The sequence below is a fragment of the Bufo gargarizans genome, chromosome 9 (assembly GCF_014858855.1).
Source record: "Bufo gargarizans isolate SCDJY-AF-19 chromosome 9, ASM1485885v1, whole genome shotgun sequence".
Taxonomy (NCBI): Eukaryota; Metazoa; Chordata; class Amphibia; order Anura; family Bufonidae; genus Bufo; species Bufo gargarizans.
The window spans coordinates 2,666,150-2,684,527 of record NC_058088.1 but is presented as its reverse complement, the minus strand read 5'-3'; the positions used below and the strand labels follow the sequence as shown (position 1 = coordinate 2,684,527).

At 49.2% G+C, this 18,378-nt stretch overlaps 1 protein-coding gene across 1 annotated transcript; it reads left to right on the top strand.

Moving 5' to 3' along the window:
- The first annotated feature begins 42 nt into the window (after positions 1-42).
- Positions 43-16,597, top strand: EXOSC5 (exosome component 5). Its single transcript, XM_044305919.1, is given in 7 exon segments — positions 43-208; positions 3,033-3,146; positions 8,259-8,332; positions 8,334-8,381; positions 11,855-11,995; positions 12,240-12,329; positions 16,127-16,597. Coding segments are annotated over 7 exon segments (717 nt in total). The 5' UTR covers positions 43-51; the 3' UTR covers positions 16,220-16,597.
- The last annotated feature ends 1,781 nt before the right edge of the window (positions 16,598-18,378 follow it).

The following is an 18,378-nucleotide window of genomic DNA, read 5'->3' as shown; positions in this document are numbered from 1 at the left end:
TGAAGAGAACGCACAATACCGTCACTCCCGGTACACGATTTCTGACAGGCAATGGTAATGGGCAGCTCAGCGCAGGACCCCGGAAGTGGAAGTGTCCGGCACGTGCCGTTTTGGGGCGAGATGGAGGTGCAGGAACCTGGCCTGAGGGAGATCGCTTGTGAGCAGAGCCCCCTGAGCCGGCCGGATGGCTCCGCGACGTTCCTGCAGGGTAATGAATAGTCAGCCACTGACCGACGATTAGACGCTATTATCTGCCCAGAGCTTCATAAAATACCAGCGCTAGGGGGAAAAGGTGGAGGCGTGGTTTATAGCAACCAATCAGAGTCCAGCAGTCTTCTCTGGAGCGCAAAGTAGAAGATGAAAGCAGAGATCTGATTGGTCTCTCTGCAGGCGTTAGGTGTAGCAGCCAATCAGATTCCAGCTGACATATTTGTGGCACAGCGTAGAATATGAAAACAGGGATCTGATTGGTCCCTATGCAACCTACTCCAGATTTATTAAAACTACCTAAGGGAACTGGCTTTGTTGCCCTTAGCAACCAGTAACAGCTCAGCTCTCATTGTTTATGTTGGAAGCTGTGCTGGGATTGGTTGCCAGGGGCAACCAAGACAGTTTTCATGCATACCCCTTATAGTTCTGTTGCCCCCATTAGCTTAGTTCTATGGGGGAGATTTTTCAATACTGGTGCAAGGGAAAAGTAGAAGATGCCCATAGCAACCAGTCAGATTAATTTTGGTTGCTACGAGCAGCTGCAGACATTTGACAGCACACAATGGGGGTCATTTACTAAGACTTCTTACGCCCGTTTTTGGCGTAAAAAAGTTGCAAGACCCTGTTTTGCAACTTTTTAGGCTCCAATCGTTTTCACCGCCCTCAACAGTGGGAAGTGGCGGCGGCCGCGCCATGGGGCCTCTGCAAATTCATCAACGTTAACACCCATTTCCAGGGACTGGAGTAGCCTTTATCTCGGTGCACTGACTGCTGGAGGATGCACCTAATTTCTGACGAGGTCTCCGCCTCATACTATAAATTAGGCGCATCCCCCAACAGTACAGGGGCGATCAAAGACCCCCAATATGCCTTTATGTCATACTCGCCAACCTTTGAGAAGGGACATCAGGGAGAAACAGAATGAGGTGCATCCATTTTACCTTCCAAAATGTTGGGGCTTTATGCCCCGCTATCTCTCCTGACTCCCCCCATCCCCCAACCTCCATACACATACCCAGCCGAGCATGCATGTGCTTTCAATGGGCAGAGAGGAGAGCACCTCTGACAGCAGGTTACAATTGGGTGTTAAAGGGTTTATCCAAGTCATACTTACCCCACTCCCCGTCACCCGCATCGCTTCTGATGCCTGCATGGCTGGCGCTGCATCTCCCTGTTGCGCGGATCAAAACATCCAGTGGCGGGGGTGGGCAGCCAATAGCAGGCCGCAACGGGGATAAGCCTCCCTAGCGTCACCTGCGATGCTAGTGAAGCTCGTTCCCATCGCGCCCTGCTATTGGCTGCTCACCCCCATCGCCAGATGTTTTGATCCGGGAGATGCAGCGGCGGCCGTCCGGCACGAGAAGCAACGCGTGTGCCGCATGGTAAGTATGAACAGCATGAGGGGTCCGGGCATTTTGGGGGGCATTATATGGGTTGTGCCAAGTTTTGAAGTTTTCCCTATCCTATAAGGCAGGGATGCTCAACCTGCGGCCCTCCAGCTGTTGTAAAACTACGACTCCCAGCATGCCCTGCTGTAGGTTGATAGCTGTAGGCTGTCCGAGAATGCTGGGAGTTGTAGTTTTGCCACAGCTGGAGGGCCGCAGGTTGAGCATACCTGCTATAGGGGATAATGAACTGATGGTTGGGGGTCCGACCGCTGGGACTCCCACCGATGATTAGAACATGGTCCTGTTCCCCTGATCTGATGGAGCAGCAGCTTGAGTATGCTGTCTATGGTCATCTGTATGTCATCTCTGCAAAAATATAGAACGTGTCCTGCACTTGGGTGCAAAATGCCGTTCACAGACTCATCACAGTCAATGGATCCGGCAAAAAAACGGATGCAACATGGACGTCACACAGACATTCAGACCGCAAAATACATACGGTCGTGTGAATGTACCCTAGGGTTTTTGTTTTCCTCCAGAACTCCGAAACTGATTTTCACAAGACAGGTATCATTTTCATTAGCAGGATCAACCCTGTCAGGTAGTATGATTGGTTTAATGGGGTTGATCCTACTGACAAGCTTGTTTTGCTAAAGACTAAAGAAAATTTCTGTTCCGTTATGACGGTTACGTGAAATAGGGTCAGGGGCACCCCTCCATTTCCTCACAGTAACGGACTTCCTCAGCCGGTTGACCACAACAACCTTCTGCTCGGATGCCGAAATCTGCCGAGTGGTTGGACAGATGTCCAGGCTGATGCCTCTGTCTGATGCAACGAGGCGTTTCTCCGCTGTTTTTATTCACAACCTCGTAAAGAACTCCTCAGGGTCTATTCACACGTGGCAGATTTGTTGCGGAAAATTCTGCGATTCAGTCCGTTCATCTAAATGGCGGTGTTTTGTCAGCAAGCACCAGGTTTTCTGCAGGAAATCTGCTTTGTGTGAATGTGCCCTTTAAGGGGTTGTCCTGCATATTGAAGACCTATCTCCATAGGCTATCAGTATTTGATAGTCAGGGGTCTGACTCCCTGCACCCCTGCCGATTAGCTGTTGGAAGGGACCGGGGTGCTCCGCTTCTTCCTAGGCCTTTGACATCGCGTCTGTTTTATCCCATTCACGTGAATCGACCTGGGCTGCAATACCAAGCACGGCCACTATACAATGGACAGCGCTGTGCTTGGTATGGTATGAGGCGGCTGCAGCACTTCTCTAAGCTGATTGGCGGGGGTGCTAGGAATCGGGACCCCCCCCCCCCCAATTCTGAGGATAACGCCTCAATATTTACACCTGGAAAAGCTCTTTAATTAAAGCAGATCACACTCCACTGTGAAGACCTGGACCGTGGTGACATCTGTGCTTCTTTCCGTCACTGCAGGGGACACGTCGGTTCTGGTCGGAGTCTATGGCCCGGCAGAGATTAAATTCAGCAGAGAGATGCACGACAAGTCCACTGTCGAGGTGATGGTGCGGCCAAAAGTGGGGCTACCTGGTGAGTACCCCGACCTTCATATCCTCCTGATTTTTAATGCTCACGTTCTAAGTGGTTATTCACCTGTTAATTAGCATATCTGGCGTAGAGGGCGGAGTCTTCTGTACCGTACACTTACTGGTATAGTAGAGCAGACTGGCTGCAATGTGGAAATGATGACATTCTGTCTGTCTGCAGCCACCACTAGGGGGAGCTTGTTGCATATAGGCAGCAGCCTAGTGGTGGCTGATGCCAGACAGAATTTCATCAGTTAAAGGGGTTTTCTGGGACCAGGCACGTCCCCACCCATATATGTGGAAGACAATGTGACATACCTACCTCCTTGAAGTTTCATGGATTGGACCGGGAATCTGCCGACTTCACGTCCTTTACCAGGTCTCCAGGTCTGGCTGATGGACGGGTACGTCACTTCCGCAGCCCGGTACAGGGAGTTGCTGTGGATGGGGCTGGAACAGTTCTACTCCATGGAGTATGCGCTTACGCCTGAATCCACTTCATCTGCGCAGGGAGATGAATAGTTATGGCCTCCTGTCCACAGCGGCGGAAGTGACATATTCCAGATTGGCCACGATGCTCCAGTGAGTGCAGCGGCCTCCTCATAGAAAACTAGGCACAGCGCCGTCCATTGTATAGTGGCTGTGCTTAGTATTGCAGCTCAGACCTGCTGCCCTTAGACCATGTGACCTGATGAATGTGATGTCACTGGCCGCAGCACCACAGCCTCTTCAAACACCTGGTCGGTGGGGGTCCCGGCTGTCGGACCCCACTGCCGGTCCACACTGACCTCCCGGAAGACCCCTTTAACCTGCAGAGATGGCGCCTACTGACTCTGGAGCGGGTACAACCTGTGAACCTATCCCAAAGAAGCGCCCGCTCCCCACGCTGTAGTATTGCACCGTGGTGCCTGAAGGGACTCTTTTCACAGTTTCCTCTTTTTTTGCCCTTTGGTTTTTGTTCACAAAGAAAAATTTGACATTATTATTTAGAGGTTTTTTATTATTAATATAGAAAATGAGAAATATCAGCCGCCGGCACTGCCACACGTGTCTGTATGATCACATATATCACTTCATAGTGTCACGGTGGTGCTCTGCTGGTGGTATAGTCTATATGATAGCACCGCGGCACTCGCCATCAATCTTGAATTTCATAGTTACAAAAATACGGTGGACGTAGAGCAACACACAGGTGTATAAATCGGCACTTTAAAACCAATCAAATGAAGACGGACAAATAATTTTTATCATTTAACCCTAAAGGTCCCATGGCCTGCGTTCTTATTATCCATGCGGCTTCCCGCTGGAGCAGGATGCGTTTTCTATCCCCCCCTCTTGTTGGGGTCTGGACTTTCTCTATGTCCGCACATCTTAAAACATAACTCCTCCCTCCATGTTTGGCATGTAACATAGTACATAAGGCCGGAAAAAGACATTTGTCCATCCAGTTCAGCCTGTCATCCTGCAAGTTGATCCAGAGGAAGGCAAAAAAAACCTGTGAGGTAGAAGCCAATTTTCCCCACTTTAGGGGAATAAAAAATTCCTTCCCGACTCCAATCAGGCAATCAGAATAACTCCCTGGATCAGCGACCCCTCTCTAGTAGCTATAGCCTGTAATATTATTACACTCCAGAAATACATCCAGGCCCCTCTTGAATTCCTTTATTGTACTCACCATCACCACCTCCTCAGGCAGAGAGCTTCCATAGTCTCACTGCTCTTACCGTAAAGAATCCTCTTCTATGTTTGTGTACAAACCTTCTTTCCTCCAGACGCAGAGGATGTCCCCTCGTCACAGTCACCGTCCTGGGGATAAATAGCTGATGGGATAGATCTCTGTACTGACCCCTGATATATTCATACATATTAATTAGATCTCCCCTCAGTCGTCTTTTTTCTAAAGTGAATTACCCTAATTTTGATAATCTTTCAGGGTACTGTAGTTGCCCCATTCCAGTTATTACTTTAGTTGCCCTCCTCTGGACCCTCTACAGCTCTGCTATGTCTGCCTTGTTTACAGGAGCCCAGAACTGTACACAGTACTCCATGTGTGGTCTGACTAGTGATGTGTAAAGTGGTAGGACTATGTTCTCATCACGGGCATCTGTGCCCCTTCTGATGCAACCCATTATCTTGTTGGCCTTGGCAGCAGCTGCCTGACACAGTTTTTTGCAGCTTAGTTTGCTGTTTATTAAAATTCCTACATCCTTTTCCATGTCAGTGTTACCGAGTGTTTTACCATTTAGTATGTACGGGTGACTTGCATTATTCCTTCCATTGTGCATAACTTTACATTTGTCAGTGTTAAACCTCATCTGCCACTTCTCTGCCCAAGCCTCTAATCTATCCAGATCCCTCTGTAGTAGTATACTGTCCTCTTCAGTGTTAATTACTTTACACAGTTTAGTGTCACCTGCGAAAATTGATACTTTACTATGCAAGCCTTCTACAAGATCATTAATAAATATATTGACGAGAATAGGGCCCAATACTGACCCCTGAGGTACCCCACTAGTGACAGTGACCCAATCTGAGTGTGTACCAATAATACCCACCCTCTGTTTTCTATCACTCAGCCAGTTACTTACCCACATACAGACGTTTTCTCCCAGTCCGAGCATTCTCATTTTATATACTAACCCTTTATGTGGTACAGTGTCAAATTCTTTGGAGAAGTCCAGATACACGACATCCATTGATTCGCCGCTGTCAAGTCTAGAACTTGCCTCCTCATAGAAACTAGGGATGTCCCGATACCGATACCAGTATCGGTATCAGGGCCGATACCGGACATTTGCGATTCCAAACGGGTAATTTGCTCACATCTTGAACAATGATATACACCCGCGAACGGCTGTTCCAGGACTGCATACATCATGCAAGATGTGCACTGGACTGCGCTGTCAATTGTGCAACACATACTAAATGGGGATTACACCAGTAAAAAAGTAAAACAGTAAATATGAGTTAGAATTAGACCCTGTCTGCTGTAGTTGAAGGACTACCTAGAATTAAGCCAACAACTCACAAGGAGTTTTTTTTTTTTTACTCCACTTAATAAGAAGCCACTCAGTAGAGCGAGCCTCAGGAAGAGCCAATGTGTTCAATTAACCTAGTTGCTCCATTTTTATTTGTTATTGATTTTTTTTTTTGTGTTCCCAGAAGCGTACATATAGACATCTATGTGTCTTTCCAATGTAATGGGCAGAAGATCACATATCTGTATGAATTGTTTAAGGACATGCCCTACACCTCCTATCTGCTTGTATACATAGAGCAGTGCCCACATGCGTAATTCCCTTTAGGGGCACCCCTGCCCAGCCAGTTATCAGCCGGGCAGGGAAGGTTGCTCCTAACGATGACATCTCCTATAGTCCTACTTCTACGGAAGCTAATAATGGGATGACTGTCCACTTTAAAGTCCTATCCCTTTGTAACATCTGACAATTATTTAAAATAACTTTTTTAATTGTAGAAGCCATCGGGGAATAGTCAAATGTGAACACCGCCTCTATCCACATCACCTTTATTACGTTGTCTCCTCTTTTTCTTTTTTATGTTTGAGTCTGTCTTTTTTGCATAATTTTTATATATGCCTTGTTCACAATTTGTTCAGGGAAGCCCCTTTGGAGAAAACGCTTCTTCAAGTCAACACATTGTTCTCTAAACTCTGTATCATCTTTGATTCTAGCCAGGCGCATAAATCGGCCATATGTACGCTTCAGGGAACACACAAAATCAATAACAAATAAAAACGGAGCAGCTAGGTTAATTGAACACATACATGCCAAACATGGAGGGAGGAGTGATGTTTTAAGATGTGCGGGCATAGAGACCCCAACAAGAGGGGGGGATAGAAAACGCATCCTGCTCCAGCGGGAAGCCGCATGGATAATTAGAACGCAGGCCATGGGACCTTTAGGGTTAAATGATAAAAATGATTTGGCTGTCTTCATTTGATTGGTTTTAAAGTGCCGATCCATACACCTGTGTGTTGCTCTACGACCACCGTATTTTTGTAACTATGAAATAAACTGGTGGTGAGGGGCCGCGGTGCTTTCTTATTTTTGTATACTTTTTTATTATTGAGTTCACAGGTTAAAAATTTTAGATTTTAGGCCAGAATTTGGAGTTCTTTCCGTGCCCTGATTTCCTGGCAAGCTTGTGCTTCTACACAGCAGCCAGTCAAAGGGCTGCAATGTAAAGCATGGGGGATATGCAAAGCTGCAGCCTTAAAGGGCTTTTTCCATCGCAGACAATAGGGGCATATCGCTAGGATATGCCCCCATGGTCTGATATGTGCGGGTCCCACCTCTGTGACCCGCTCCTACATCAAGAACGGAGCCTCGAAAGTTGAGGAGGGCGCACCTCGCTTGCGCAGCCGCCCTCCATTCATTTCTATGGGGCCACCGAAAATAGCAGAACACTGGCTCGGCTATCTGCCTCATAGAAATGAATAGGAACGGCGGCCGCGCTTCCATTCACTACTATGGGGAGAGCGCTTGGTGGTGGCCGGCCACCACCTTCCCTGCTCCGTCCTCCATGCAGGTGCAGGTGCTATCTACATGCCTCCATTTTCTGTGGGAATACCCCTTTAACCACTGATGAGACAGGAGGGATATTTTAGACTGTATTGCAGGCTGCAGTCGGTCTTCTGTGCACAGTCCTCTGCTCTAAAGGGGCTCTCCGGCTTTCTGACATGTCAGTCCTGTTTGATCGGTGTGTGCGGGGTGGTTCCTGCGGCTGCAGGCTACCTCCCGTCAAGCAGCTTATTTATCGTAAAGGGGTATTCCAGTTATAACAAGTTGTCCCCTACCCACAGGATAGGGGATAACTATCAGAGCGGTGGGGGTCCTACAGCTGGGACCCCTACCGATCACGAGAACAGGGGCCCCAAACTCTGTGAAGCTTCCCTATAATGGACTGGAAGCGACTGGTCAGCGATGTATCTCCGGGGCTGCCATAACCCGACTCATTTTTCCGACCACCAGCCTCTCTGTCCACAGGGTACAGGGCCCCCGTTCTCATGATCGGTGGGGGTCCTACAGCTGTGGATAGGGGATAACCGGAATTACCCCTTTTAATAACCAAAACCTTTCTACTCTCTTCCCATCAGCTATACAAGAAAAGAACTACGAGCAGTTGATTCGGGAGACCTGTGAGTCGGTCATCCTGGGCACGTTGCACCCATCGGACATCCATCACCATCGTGCTTCAGGTCATCAATGACGCGGGCTCTGTATCCTTTACTGGACTTGTAGTAATCATGACTGGCCACCGGAGGGCAGGTGTTCTCCCGCACCATCCCTAGTGCAGCTCTTTCCTATGACTTCTCAGCCTCTCCATGATTCCTCCTCGTGTTCTCCGCTATCAGTACACGCTTCTCTTCCTGTCTTATCTTCTCGTTATCTCCCATTGATAGAACGCCAGGCATTGTGCAGGGGCCGTTTGATTTGATGCCACAGTCGGCTCAGGCTGATATCAGCGCAGCAGAGATTACACTCTAGGAAGATTTGTAGGCGAATAGACTGAAATGTCACGTGTTTGTTTGACGCCCAATCAGGGCACGCCCCATAATCCCTGCTTGTGGAAATTTGTTGAATTGCTTACCAGCGTGGAGATGTACAAGGTAATATCCGTCCATTAGTTGCTTGACGCAGGAACGTTCCACAGATAAAATCTGGCAGCGGCATGGAAAATAAATTCATGTAGCTTCTGTACAGGTGCAATAGCCTGCAGAGGACAAGCTGTAGACCAGCGTCCATAGAGCTGACACTCTGTACCAGCTACCTGAAGGTATAGGGGTCCTGGCGATGCCCCTAGTGACTGCATTCAGAAAAAAAGGGCTATAGAGCATCTATAGCAGGGTCACCCCTATGAAACCAGGCATGCTGCTTAGTAGAGTTGATCCTGCTGATTAGGGTAGGGTTGATCCTGGGGGTTGACCCACAAAAATATTCTTCATTTTTCAAACCAGCACCTGGATCTGAATACTTTTATAATTGCCTGTAATTGAAAATTTAGCATAGCCAGTAATAAAATCTGTCCGTATAGCGCCACCTGCTGTTTGCTCTTTTTCTAATTTCTCTGTCTTGCTTATGGCTGCACATGCTCAGTTCCATCCTTCAGCTGCAGCAGAAAGAACATGCCTCCTGAGCTGTCATGGGGAGAGAACTACAGCAGAAAGGGGACACACCCTGAGCTGTGATAGGGAGAGAGCTGCAGCAGAAAGGACATGCTCTCTGAGCTGTGATGGGGAGAGAGTTGCAGCAGAAAGGGCACACCCAGAGCTGTGATAGGGAGAGAGCTGCAGCAGAAAGGGGACACACCCTGAGCTGTGATAGGGAGGGAGCTGCAGCAGAAAGGACAGACCCCATGAGCTGTGATGGGGAGATAGTTGCAGCAAAAAGGACACACCCTGAGCTGCGATAGGGAGATAGCTGCAGCAAAAAGGACATGCCTCCTGAGCTGCAGCAGAAAGGACACACCCTCTGAGCTGCCAGCTTGAAATAAATCTAGCAGAGCTATTGGAGCAATGAATGGGGAGATCTCTGGATCCATGTGAGGTACAGGGCTGGTTCTAGCTTTGTTAGAAAGAGGGTGTCATGTACTATATGATCTCTGATTTACACTTTTTGCATTAATTATGTCACGGCCCCTCTACAACAATACCTCTCGTTAAAACCCGGATGCCCTGTTCATGAGAGATCAGCCATTTATTGATGTTGCTAACCCCTCTGAGCACCCTAGCGCCTCCGCTTTCCATTGGCCCTCTCTTTGATTGACAGGGCCAAGCATCCTCATCGTCCTCCTGTCTGGCCCTGTTATCCTGCGCATGCGCCATTGAATCTTCCATCGGAACATGCACAGTGCATCTCTTTGGCTTTCCCCAGTGTTGAGATGCACGCATGTACTGAGTAACTGATGGCGCATGCGCAAGATTACAGGGCCAGGCATGAGGGCAGCGACTCTTACCTGGCCCTGTTGTCCTGCGCATGCGCCATTGAATCGTCAATCGCCCATGCACAATACATCTTGGTTGCCTTTCCCCGATGTTGAGATGCCATCTGCGCATGCACTCATTGACGATTTAATGACGTATGCGCAGGATTACGGGGCCAGGCAGGAGGACAACAAAGATGTCTTGAAAGTGGACAAGCTGAGATGCTCTGAGGGGTAGGACCGACCTCTCTGTGCACCGAAGTCCTCATTAACGGGACCATAAGATTTTTTTTATCTGCAGCGTCAACCCTACAAGGCGGCAGGCATGGTTGTGGATCCTGCTGATAAACGCTCTACTAGTATACACTGGCATTGTTGCATTGCGTTGTCTCTCACCACCAGAGGGCAGTGTACACACATGAGCTCCACCATGATCGCCTGCTAGGTGCCGATGACAGCCATTTGTTCGCCTGCGCCCATGGTGTGCCCGCCGACAGCTGGAGATGTAATGCAGCCCCCCAGACTGTGCGCTCAGGCAGTGCCGCCGACTTCATTTACCTTTTAATTAGTCAGAAATGAGTGCGTTAATTAAAGCAGCTCAGGTAGCATTGGAATTAAGATGTCTGCGCTGCTGGGAGAAGGGCTTAAAATAGGATCCGTCTGATTCTTGCCGTCACTCACATCATCCTCTTCATGTCTGGTTGTTAGAGAAGCATCATGGCTGAAGTATTTTCTTGAAAGGGGATATCCCATGACAACTTATCCCCTCTCCAGGGTCTGATCGGCGGGGGTCCCTGCCAGTCCTGGGAACAGGGGCTCTGTGGGACTGCCGGAGTGAATGGGAGCAGTGCTGCCCCCGGAGCTGATCAGTGGAAGTGCTGGGGGTCGGACCCCCACCGATCTGATATTGCTGATATATGAAAGTCTTGGAAACCCCTTTAAGAGCAATGGACACCCTTACAGGATTATTATAATTTTTTTAATGGAAAATTTAAAGGGGTTGTGTCAGGTTTGCAAGTTATCCCATATCCAAAGGATAGTGAATGTCTGATCGCTGGGGATCTGACCGCTGGGACCCCCACTGATCCCGAGAATGGAGTCCCTATAATCTGATGGAGCGGCAGGTCAAGCATACACCATCAGATCGGGGGAACGGGAGTTACGTTCTCAGGATTGGTGGTCGGCCCTCAGCGATCAGTTAGTCATCTCCTCTCCTGTGGATGTGGAATAACTTGCAAACCTGGCACAACCCCTGTAAAGTCATTTTGGGATGTTCATATTGGTGTCGTATCCTTAGGACAGTTCATCAATATCAGATTGGCAGGGGTCCGGCTCCGGGCACCCCCAACGACCAGCTGTATGATGAGGCTGCGGTGCTCCGTCAGTGCCTAGGTCAGTGGCGTCACATTCATGGCCCAGGTGCAGCTCGGTCCCGTTCAAGTGAATGGGGCTGAGGTGCGATACCGAGCACGGCCACTGTACAATGGGCGGTGCTGTGCTTGGTAAGCTGCGAGGAGGCCACAGCATTCACCAACGCTCTGGTAACTGCCGCTGCTTTCTCAAACAGCTGATTGTCGGGGGTGCCCCCGCAGATCTTATATTGACGACCTATCCTGAGGATATGAAAATCCTGGAACATCGCTTTCAGCAACTTTCTGTATTAAACATTTGCAGCCATTTTGCTGCTGTAGAGTATGTGTAAATCCTTCACATAGCTGGCAGCCGCGCTGCTCCTGTCTGTGCTTAAAGCCTTGACTGCCCATCTCCTAGTTACTCGCCTGCTTCCTAAATGCGGCCTGCATGGGTATGATGGATGCCGGACTGCCCATGCGCGCCCTGTTCTGCGGTGTCACCTGCGCCCTGGACAACGATGGACAACTAAGTATTGACCCCACTGCTAAAGAACAAAAGGTCAGTCATTCAGAAGTCTGAGAAGTGCCCGCCGCCGTTTCAGTGCCACTCGTGCTGCCGCCACCTCCATTCCCCGGCTATCGCAGCATCGCCATACAACATGGCAGGCCCAATCAGATTCCAGCTTTCATATTTCAAAGACCACTTTTTGGGGATGAAAAATGCAATCTGATTGGTATTTTAAAAAATAAATTTGATAATCCCAACCAAAATTTCTGTGAAATGTCTTACGTTATGTCACCAGGAGAGCCGCACCGTTCTGACGTTTGCGATTGAGAGCACAGAAAAGAAAATATTAACCGTTTCCAGTCGAGGTGCATACTCCGCCGCAGAGGTAAGTGTCTGCGTACTGGTTCTACACATCTGTCATGGAAGCAGAGAAACCCCCGCTGCATCAGACTGTTCACATGTATCCCCCCCTCCGCATGAGATTATTTATATGTATCCCCCCCCCTCCGCATGAGATTATTTATATGTATCCCCCCCCTCCGCATGAGAATATTCACATGTATCCCCCCTGCATGAGAATATTCACATGTATCCCCCCCCATTAGTTTATTTATATGTATCCCCACCCCCTGCATCACATTGTTCAGCCAAAACATTAAAAGAGTTTCCCAGGATTATCTGTGGGGGTCCAACACCCGGGACCCCCGCCGATCAGCTGTTTAAAAAGTCACCGGCGCCCCAGGAAAGGTCGGATTGTGACGGGGTCAGAACATCTCCAGAATGGCAGATCTTGTGGGGTGTTCCCGGTATGCAGTAGTACCTACCAAAAGTGCTGCAAGGAAGAGGGTCATGGCCGCCCAAGGCCCATTGATGTACGTTGAGAGTAAAGACTGATCTGTCTGGTCCGATGTCACAGAAGAGGAACAGGAGCAGAAACTGCTGACAAAAGTTCCTGCGAACTATGGTAGCAAGTTGTCAGGACACAGAGGACATCACCACTTGCGGTGTAGCTGAAGATCGGTCATGCTGACCCCGGTCCACTGCCAAAAGTGCCTACAATGGGCACATGAGCATCAGAACTGGACCGTGGAGCAATGGAGGAAGGCGGCCTGGTCTGATGAATCACATTTTCTTTTACGTCATGTGGACGACCGGGTGTGTGTCACTTACCTGGGGAAGAGATGGCACCAGGTAACCTATGGGGAGAAGACGAGCGGGGCAGGCAGTGTGGTGCTATAGGCAACCTTGGTTCTTAACATAATGTGGATGAGACGCCTACCTAAACATCCTACAGGTAAGGCTACTTTCACACTCGCGTTTGGTGCGGATCCGTCATGGGTCTGCACAGACGGATCCGTTCAGATAATACAACCGTCTGCATCCGCTCAGAACAGATCCGTTTGTATTATCTATAACATAGCCAAGACGGATCAGTCTTGAACACCATTGAAAGTCAATGGAGGACGGATCCGTTTACTATTGTGCCAGATTGTGTTCCGTTGACTTACATTGTGTGTCAGGACGGATTAGTTTGCCTCCACATCGTCAGGCGTTTTGGTGTCCGCCTTCAGAGCAGAACGGAGGCAAACTGATGCATTCTGAGCGGATCCTTATCCATTCCGAATGCATTAGGGCAAACGGAAGGCCAAACGCCAGTGTGAAAGTAGACTAAGGCAGTGGCTCCTTTAGCAGTACCATGTCTAGGCCACACTGCCAAAACTGTTTAGGAATGGTGTGAGGAACATGACACCAAGTGTAAAGGGGTTGTCTCATCTCACACTTTGGTGGCATATCGATAGGAACGTGATGAAAAAACATGCCTGACCCACGGAGGCCGCATCTGACATCTTCCCGGACTGATTGGATCTGCATGGAATGTTTGGTGCCGACACCCGGGGACACCTTCTGGGGTTCCTGTAGGAAAGTAATGCAGGAGATGTTATCACACATGATTGCTTCAGACCCTCGTGGTGTACGTGGAGCAGGGACCCGCACGCCTCTAGGACTGAGTGCAGGGACCCGCACGCCTCTAGGACTGAGTGCAGGGACCCGCACGCCTCTAGGACTGAGTGCAGGGACCCGCACGCCTCTAGGACTGAGTGCAGGGACCCGCACGCCTCTAGGACTGGTGGATTAGGAGGTTTGGTATCCCTCGGCTTTCACTGTATGTATCCCGGGGTCCTCTGCACAGCATTATGCACCAGTCATCTCCCTCGCTGTGACCCCCACCCCAGGTGGCCGCAGATCATCAGAGTAATCTGCGGGTAATTGGCCCATCTCTTAGTGTACGTCAGATCTGTGCCCGCCAGCCCGGCTCCCCATCTAATTGACCAAATGCGCCACTTCTCGCTAATGTGAGCTCAATGACCAGGTGTCTGCACAATGAGACAGGGAAATGACAGGCTACCCCCCGTCACTCATCTGTTTTATACAGGCCAGTCAGAGCTGTCATCGCCCCCGCCATCATCCGAATTATCAGCTGCACTGGTGACTGAAGCTGCGCCTCAGAGCGGAGGCTCGGGGACCGGTGACATGCACTACAAGACCAATGATGCCCTGTGCTGCTCAGCTCTGAGGATCCAGAGGGCAGTCAGTCAGAAAACCCATTATCCTGCCCTGTGGCCTCCACCAGTCACCCCAATACCAGGCACCCCGCTCAGTCCCTATCATGCACCCCTGCTACCCCCTCGCCCTGACTGCGCACATCCAGCTCTGCTCCTTTGTCCTGTCCTATTTTTGCTCAGGTTTGAGCTCCGGTGGTGCCAGAAATTGAGGGGATTACATTTTGACTCCTCGGCAGATATCAGGGTCCCGGGTGGTGAGAGAACGCGGCGCCATCATTTACGTTTTTTCCTGCTTTCTCTCCTGTCGTACAGAATCCACCGCAGCTGGAGAGGAGCTCGGATTCTGTCTGATGGCTCTTCTCCGGTGAATACTGATGATGCCACGTCCTACAGCTGTCTGCTGTCAATGTCACCCTGGGCTGGGGGCAGAGTGCCCCCATACCAGAGAGATGATAAAGTGACCCCCGTTATGGGAGGGGCCTTCATATCTCACATCTGCCTAATGTCACCCTATAGTAGGAGGGACATCCATGTCTCATATCTGCCTTATGTCACCCTATAGTAGGAGGGACATCCATGTCTCATATCTGCCTTATGTCACCCTGTAGTAGGAGGGACATCCATGTCTTATATCTGCCTTATGTCACCCTGTAGTAGGAGGGACATCCATGTCTCATATCTTCCATATGTCGCCCTATAGTAGGAGGGACATCCATGTCTCATATCTGCCTTATGTCACCCTGTAGTAGGAGGGTCATCCATGTCTTATATCTGCCTTATGTCGCCCTATAGTAGGAGGGACATCCATGTCTCATATCTGCCTTATGTCACCCTGTAGTAGGAGGGACATCCATGTCTCATATCTGCCTTATGTCACCCTGTAGTAGGAGGGACATCCATGTCTTATATCTGCCTTATGTCGCCCTATAGTAGGAGGGACATCCATGTCTCATATCTGCCTTATGTCACCCTGTAGTAGGAGGGACATCCATGTCTCATATCTGCCTTATGTCACCCTGTAGTAGGAGGGTCATCCATGTCTTATATCTGCCTTATGTTACCCTATAGTAGGAGGGACATCCATGTCTCATATCTGCCTTATGTCACCCTATAGTAGGAGGGACATCCATGTCTCATATCTGCCTTATGTCACCCTATAGTAGGAGGGACATCCATGTCTCATATCTGCCTTATGTTACCCTATAGTAGGAGGGTCATCCACCTTATTTCACCCTATAGTAGGAGGGACATAATTTTTTTGCCTTCTGTGTCGCCCTGTGGTGGGAGAATCAGACCCCATTTATCATTTTCCCGCAGTGGGGTGGACATTTGTTCCCGTCTTCTGCTCTCGATGTGTTTAGATTCCCCGTCTCCTCTGATTTTTTAGCGCGGCCCCCTCCCCCAGGCAGACAGAGTGAGAGACAATTTAATAAAATGATGTTAAGAGAATCATTAAAATTGAACAAATAGCTGCAGCTCCCTGTGGCAGTTCATAAAGTGAGCGGGTAGAGACGGGCGGGGGAGGCGGTGGGTGCGGGGAGCCTGGGGGTTTAATAACGTGTCTTCTCCATGTATCACGCCGCCGCTCGCTCCTCACCGCTGTCTCCTCTCTCCCCAGCTCCAGCAGTGTATAGCAGCCGCCCAGCTCTCAGCCCAAAAAATCTTCCACTTCTACAGGGACTCGGTCAAGAGGCGATACTCCAAATCCTAACAGAAGACCGGCACCTCATCCTGCACCGTGGAGGACCAGACCTGATCAGACTCTGATCTGTTTGTATCTACTATATGGCAGTCGTTTTGCACGCTTATGCAGTATGCTTTATTTAAATGCACAGTGAACTGTTGAGGCGCGAGGCACAGCGCGTTTCGCGGATCTCAGCAGGGCATTGTGAATGGATTGGAAATCATGTGGATAGTGGATAAGCTTGCAAAATAGCTCCTGAACTGTCCCCAGGAGGCCATATAGATTTCTAGGTATTTCCCATGATCCTTAGCTGGATGCCTACAGAATAAAGGTGCGCGGACAAAAGGCGAAGCCGCACGATGAAACTGTAAATAGTAACCTTTATTAAAGGTGTTTACACAATGACGTATTTGTCCATTTCTAGTTTAATAAATATATTTCCACTGTTTTATATCATTCTTCGTGTTTGCGTCTCTGTGATGTATAGGCATAGGTTAAGTTCAATGGAACAGCGCCCCTAGTGGATGTATGTCGTAAATCCGGAGATCCCTCAGCCTGTTAACTGGAAACAGTTGTAAATGGTGTTTATGCAAGAAAAGCCACAAAAACTCGCGTTTTGGCACTTCTAATTCACTTAAAGGGTTGTTCCACAAAACAATATCCTATATTTTTCAAGCCAGCACCTGGATCTGAATGCTTTTGTAATTGCATGTAATTAAAAATTTAGTATAGACACGGAGTTCTTTAAGAAAGTAAATGTGTATAGCGCCACCTGCTGTTTGTTCTATTCCTTATATCTCTGTCCACCTGGTTGGGTGGTCGCACAAGCTCAGTTCCATTCTTCAACTTCAGAAGTATTAAAATAAAGCCGCAACATTAGAACTACTTCGGTGAGTGCCGAGAACTTTGTTTCTTCTTCTCCATGTATCGTCCATTCTTCAACTGTTACCAGCCATATCTACTGTATCAACTTGACAGTTACAGGGAGAGAGCTGCAACAGAAAGGACATGCCCTCTGAGCTACAATAGAAAGAACGCCCCCTGAGCTGTGATGGGGAGAGAGATGCAGAAGAAAGGACATGCCCTCTGAGCTACAACGGAAAGGACACACCCAATGAGATGACTGGAGAGAACAGAAAGAACCCCCCCCCCCCCCCCCCCTGAGCTGTGATAGGGAGAGAGATGCAGAAGACAGGACAGACCCCCTGAGCTGTGATAGGGAGAGAGCTGCAGCAGAAAGGACATGCCCTCTGAGCTACAATAGAAAGAACGCCCCCTGAGCTGTGATGGGGAGAGAGATGCAGAAGAAAGGACATGCCCTCTGAGCTACAACGGAAAGGACACACCCAATGAGATGACTGGAGAGAACAGAAAGAACCCCCCCCCTGAGCTGTGATAGGGAGAGAGATGCAGAAGACAGGACAGACCCCCTGAGCTGTGATAGGGAGAGAGCTTCAGCAAGAAGGACATGCCCACTGAGCTGTGTCAGGGAGATAGCTGCAGCAGAAAGGACATGCCCTCTGAGCTACGACAGAAAGGACACACCTACTGAGATGACTGGAGTGAACAGAAAGGACATGACCACTGAGCTGTGATAGTAAGAGTTGCAGCAGAAAGAAGTGCCCCCCTAAGCTTTGATAGGGAGATAGCTGCAGTAAAAAGGATACACCCCCTGAGCTGTGATTGAGAAAGAACTGTAATAGAAAGGACACACCCAATGAGCTATGACTTAAAGAGCTGCAGCAGAAAGGACATGCCCCCTCAGTTGTCAGCCTGAAGAGAATTTAGCAGAACAACTGGATCAATGAATGGGGAGATCTCCGGACCCATGTGAGGTGCAGGGCTGGTTCTAGCTTTGTTATTAAGAGATCATCATGTACTGGATGATTTTCCTTTTTGTATATTAATAATGGGATAATCCCTTTAAGCCCAGTCCACCTCACTGCCTACCCCTTAATCCTAGAAGCTTCCAGATCTATGCGGCTGTTTGGCAGGATTCTCATAATGAAGAGCCTCACCTTTGCAACCAGCACCATAGATCTCAGCATCCAGGACTTCTCTGAGGATGACTTTGCAGAAGAGGAAGGAGAACTGTCGTCAAGCCGGTTAAGTCTTAAGATCCTCACAAGGCAGCCGTTCAGCTTTACCTCCTCCTATTCATCTCGTCAGATGATGGAAGGAAGACT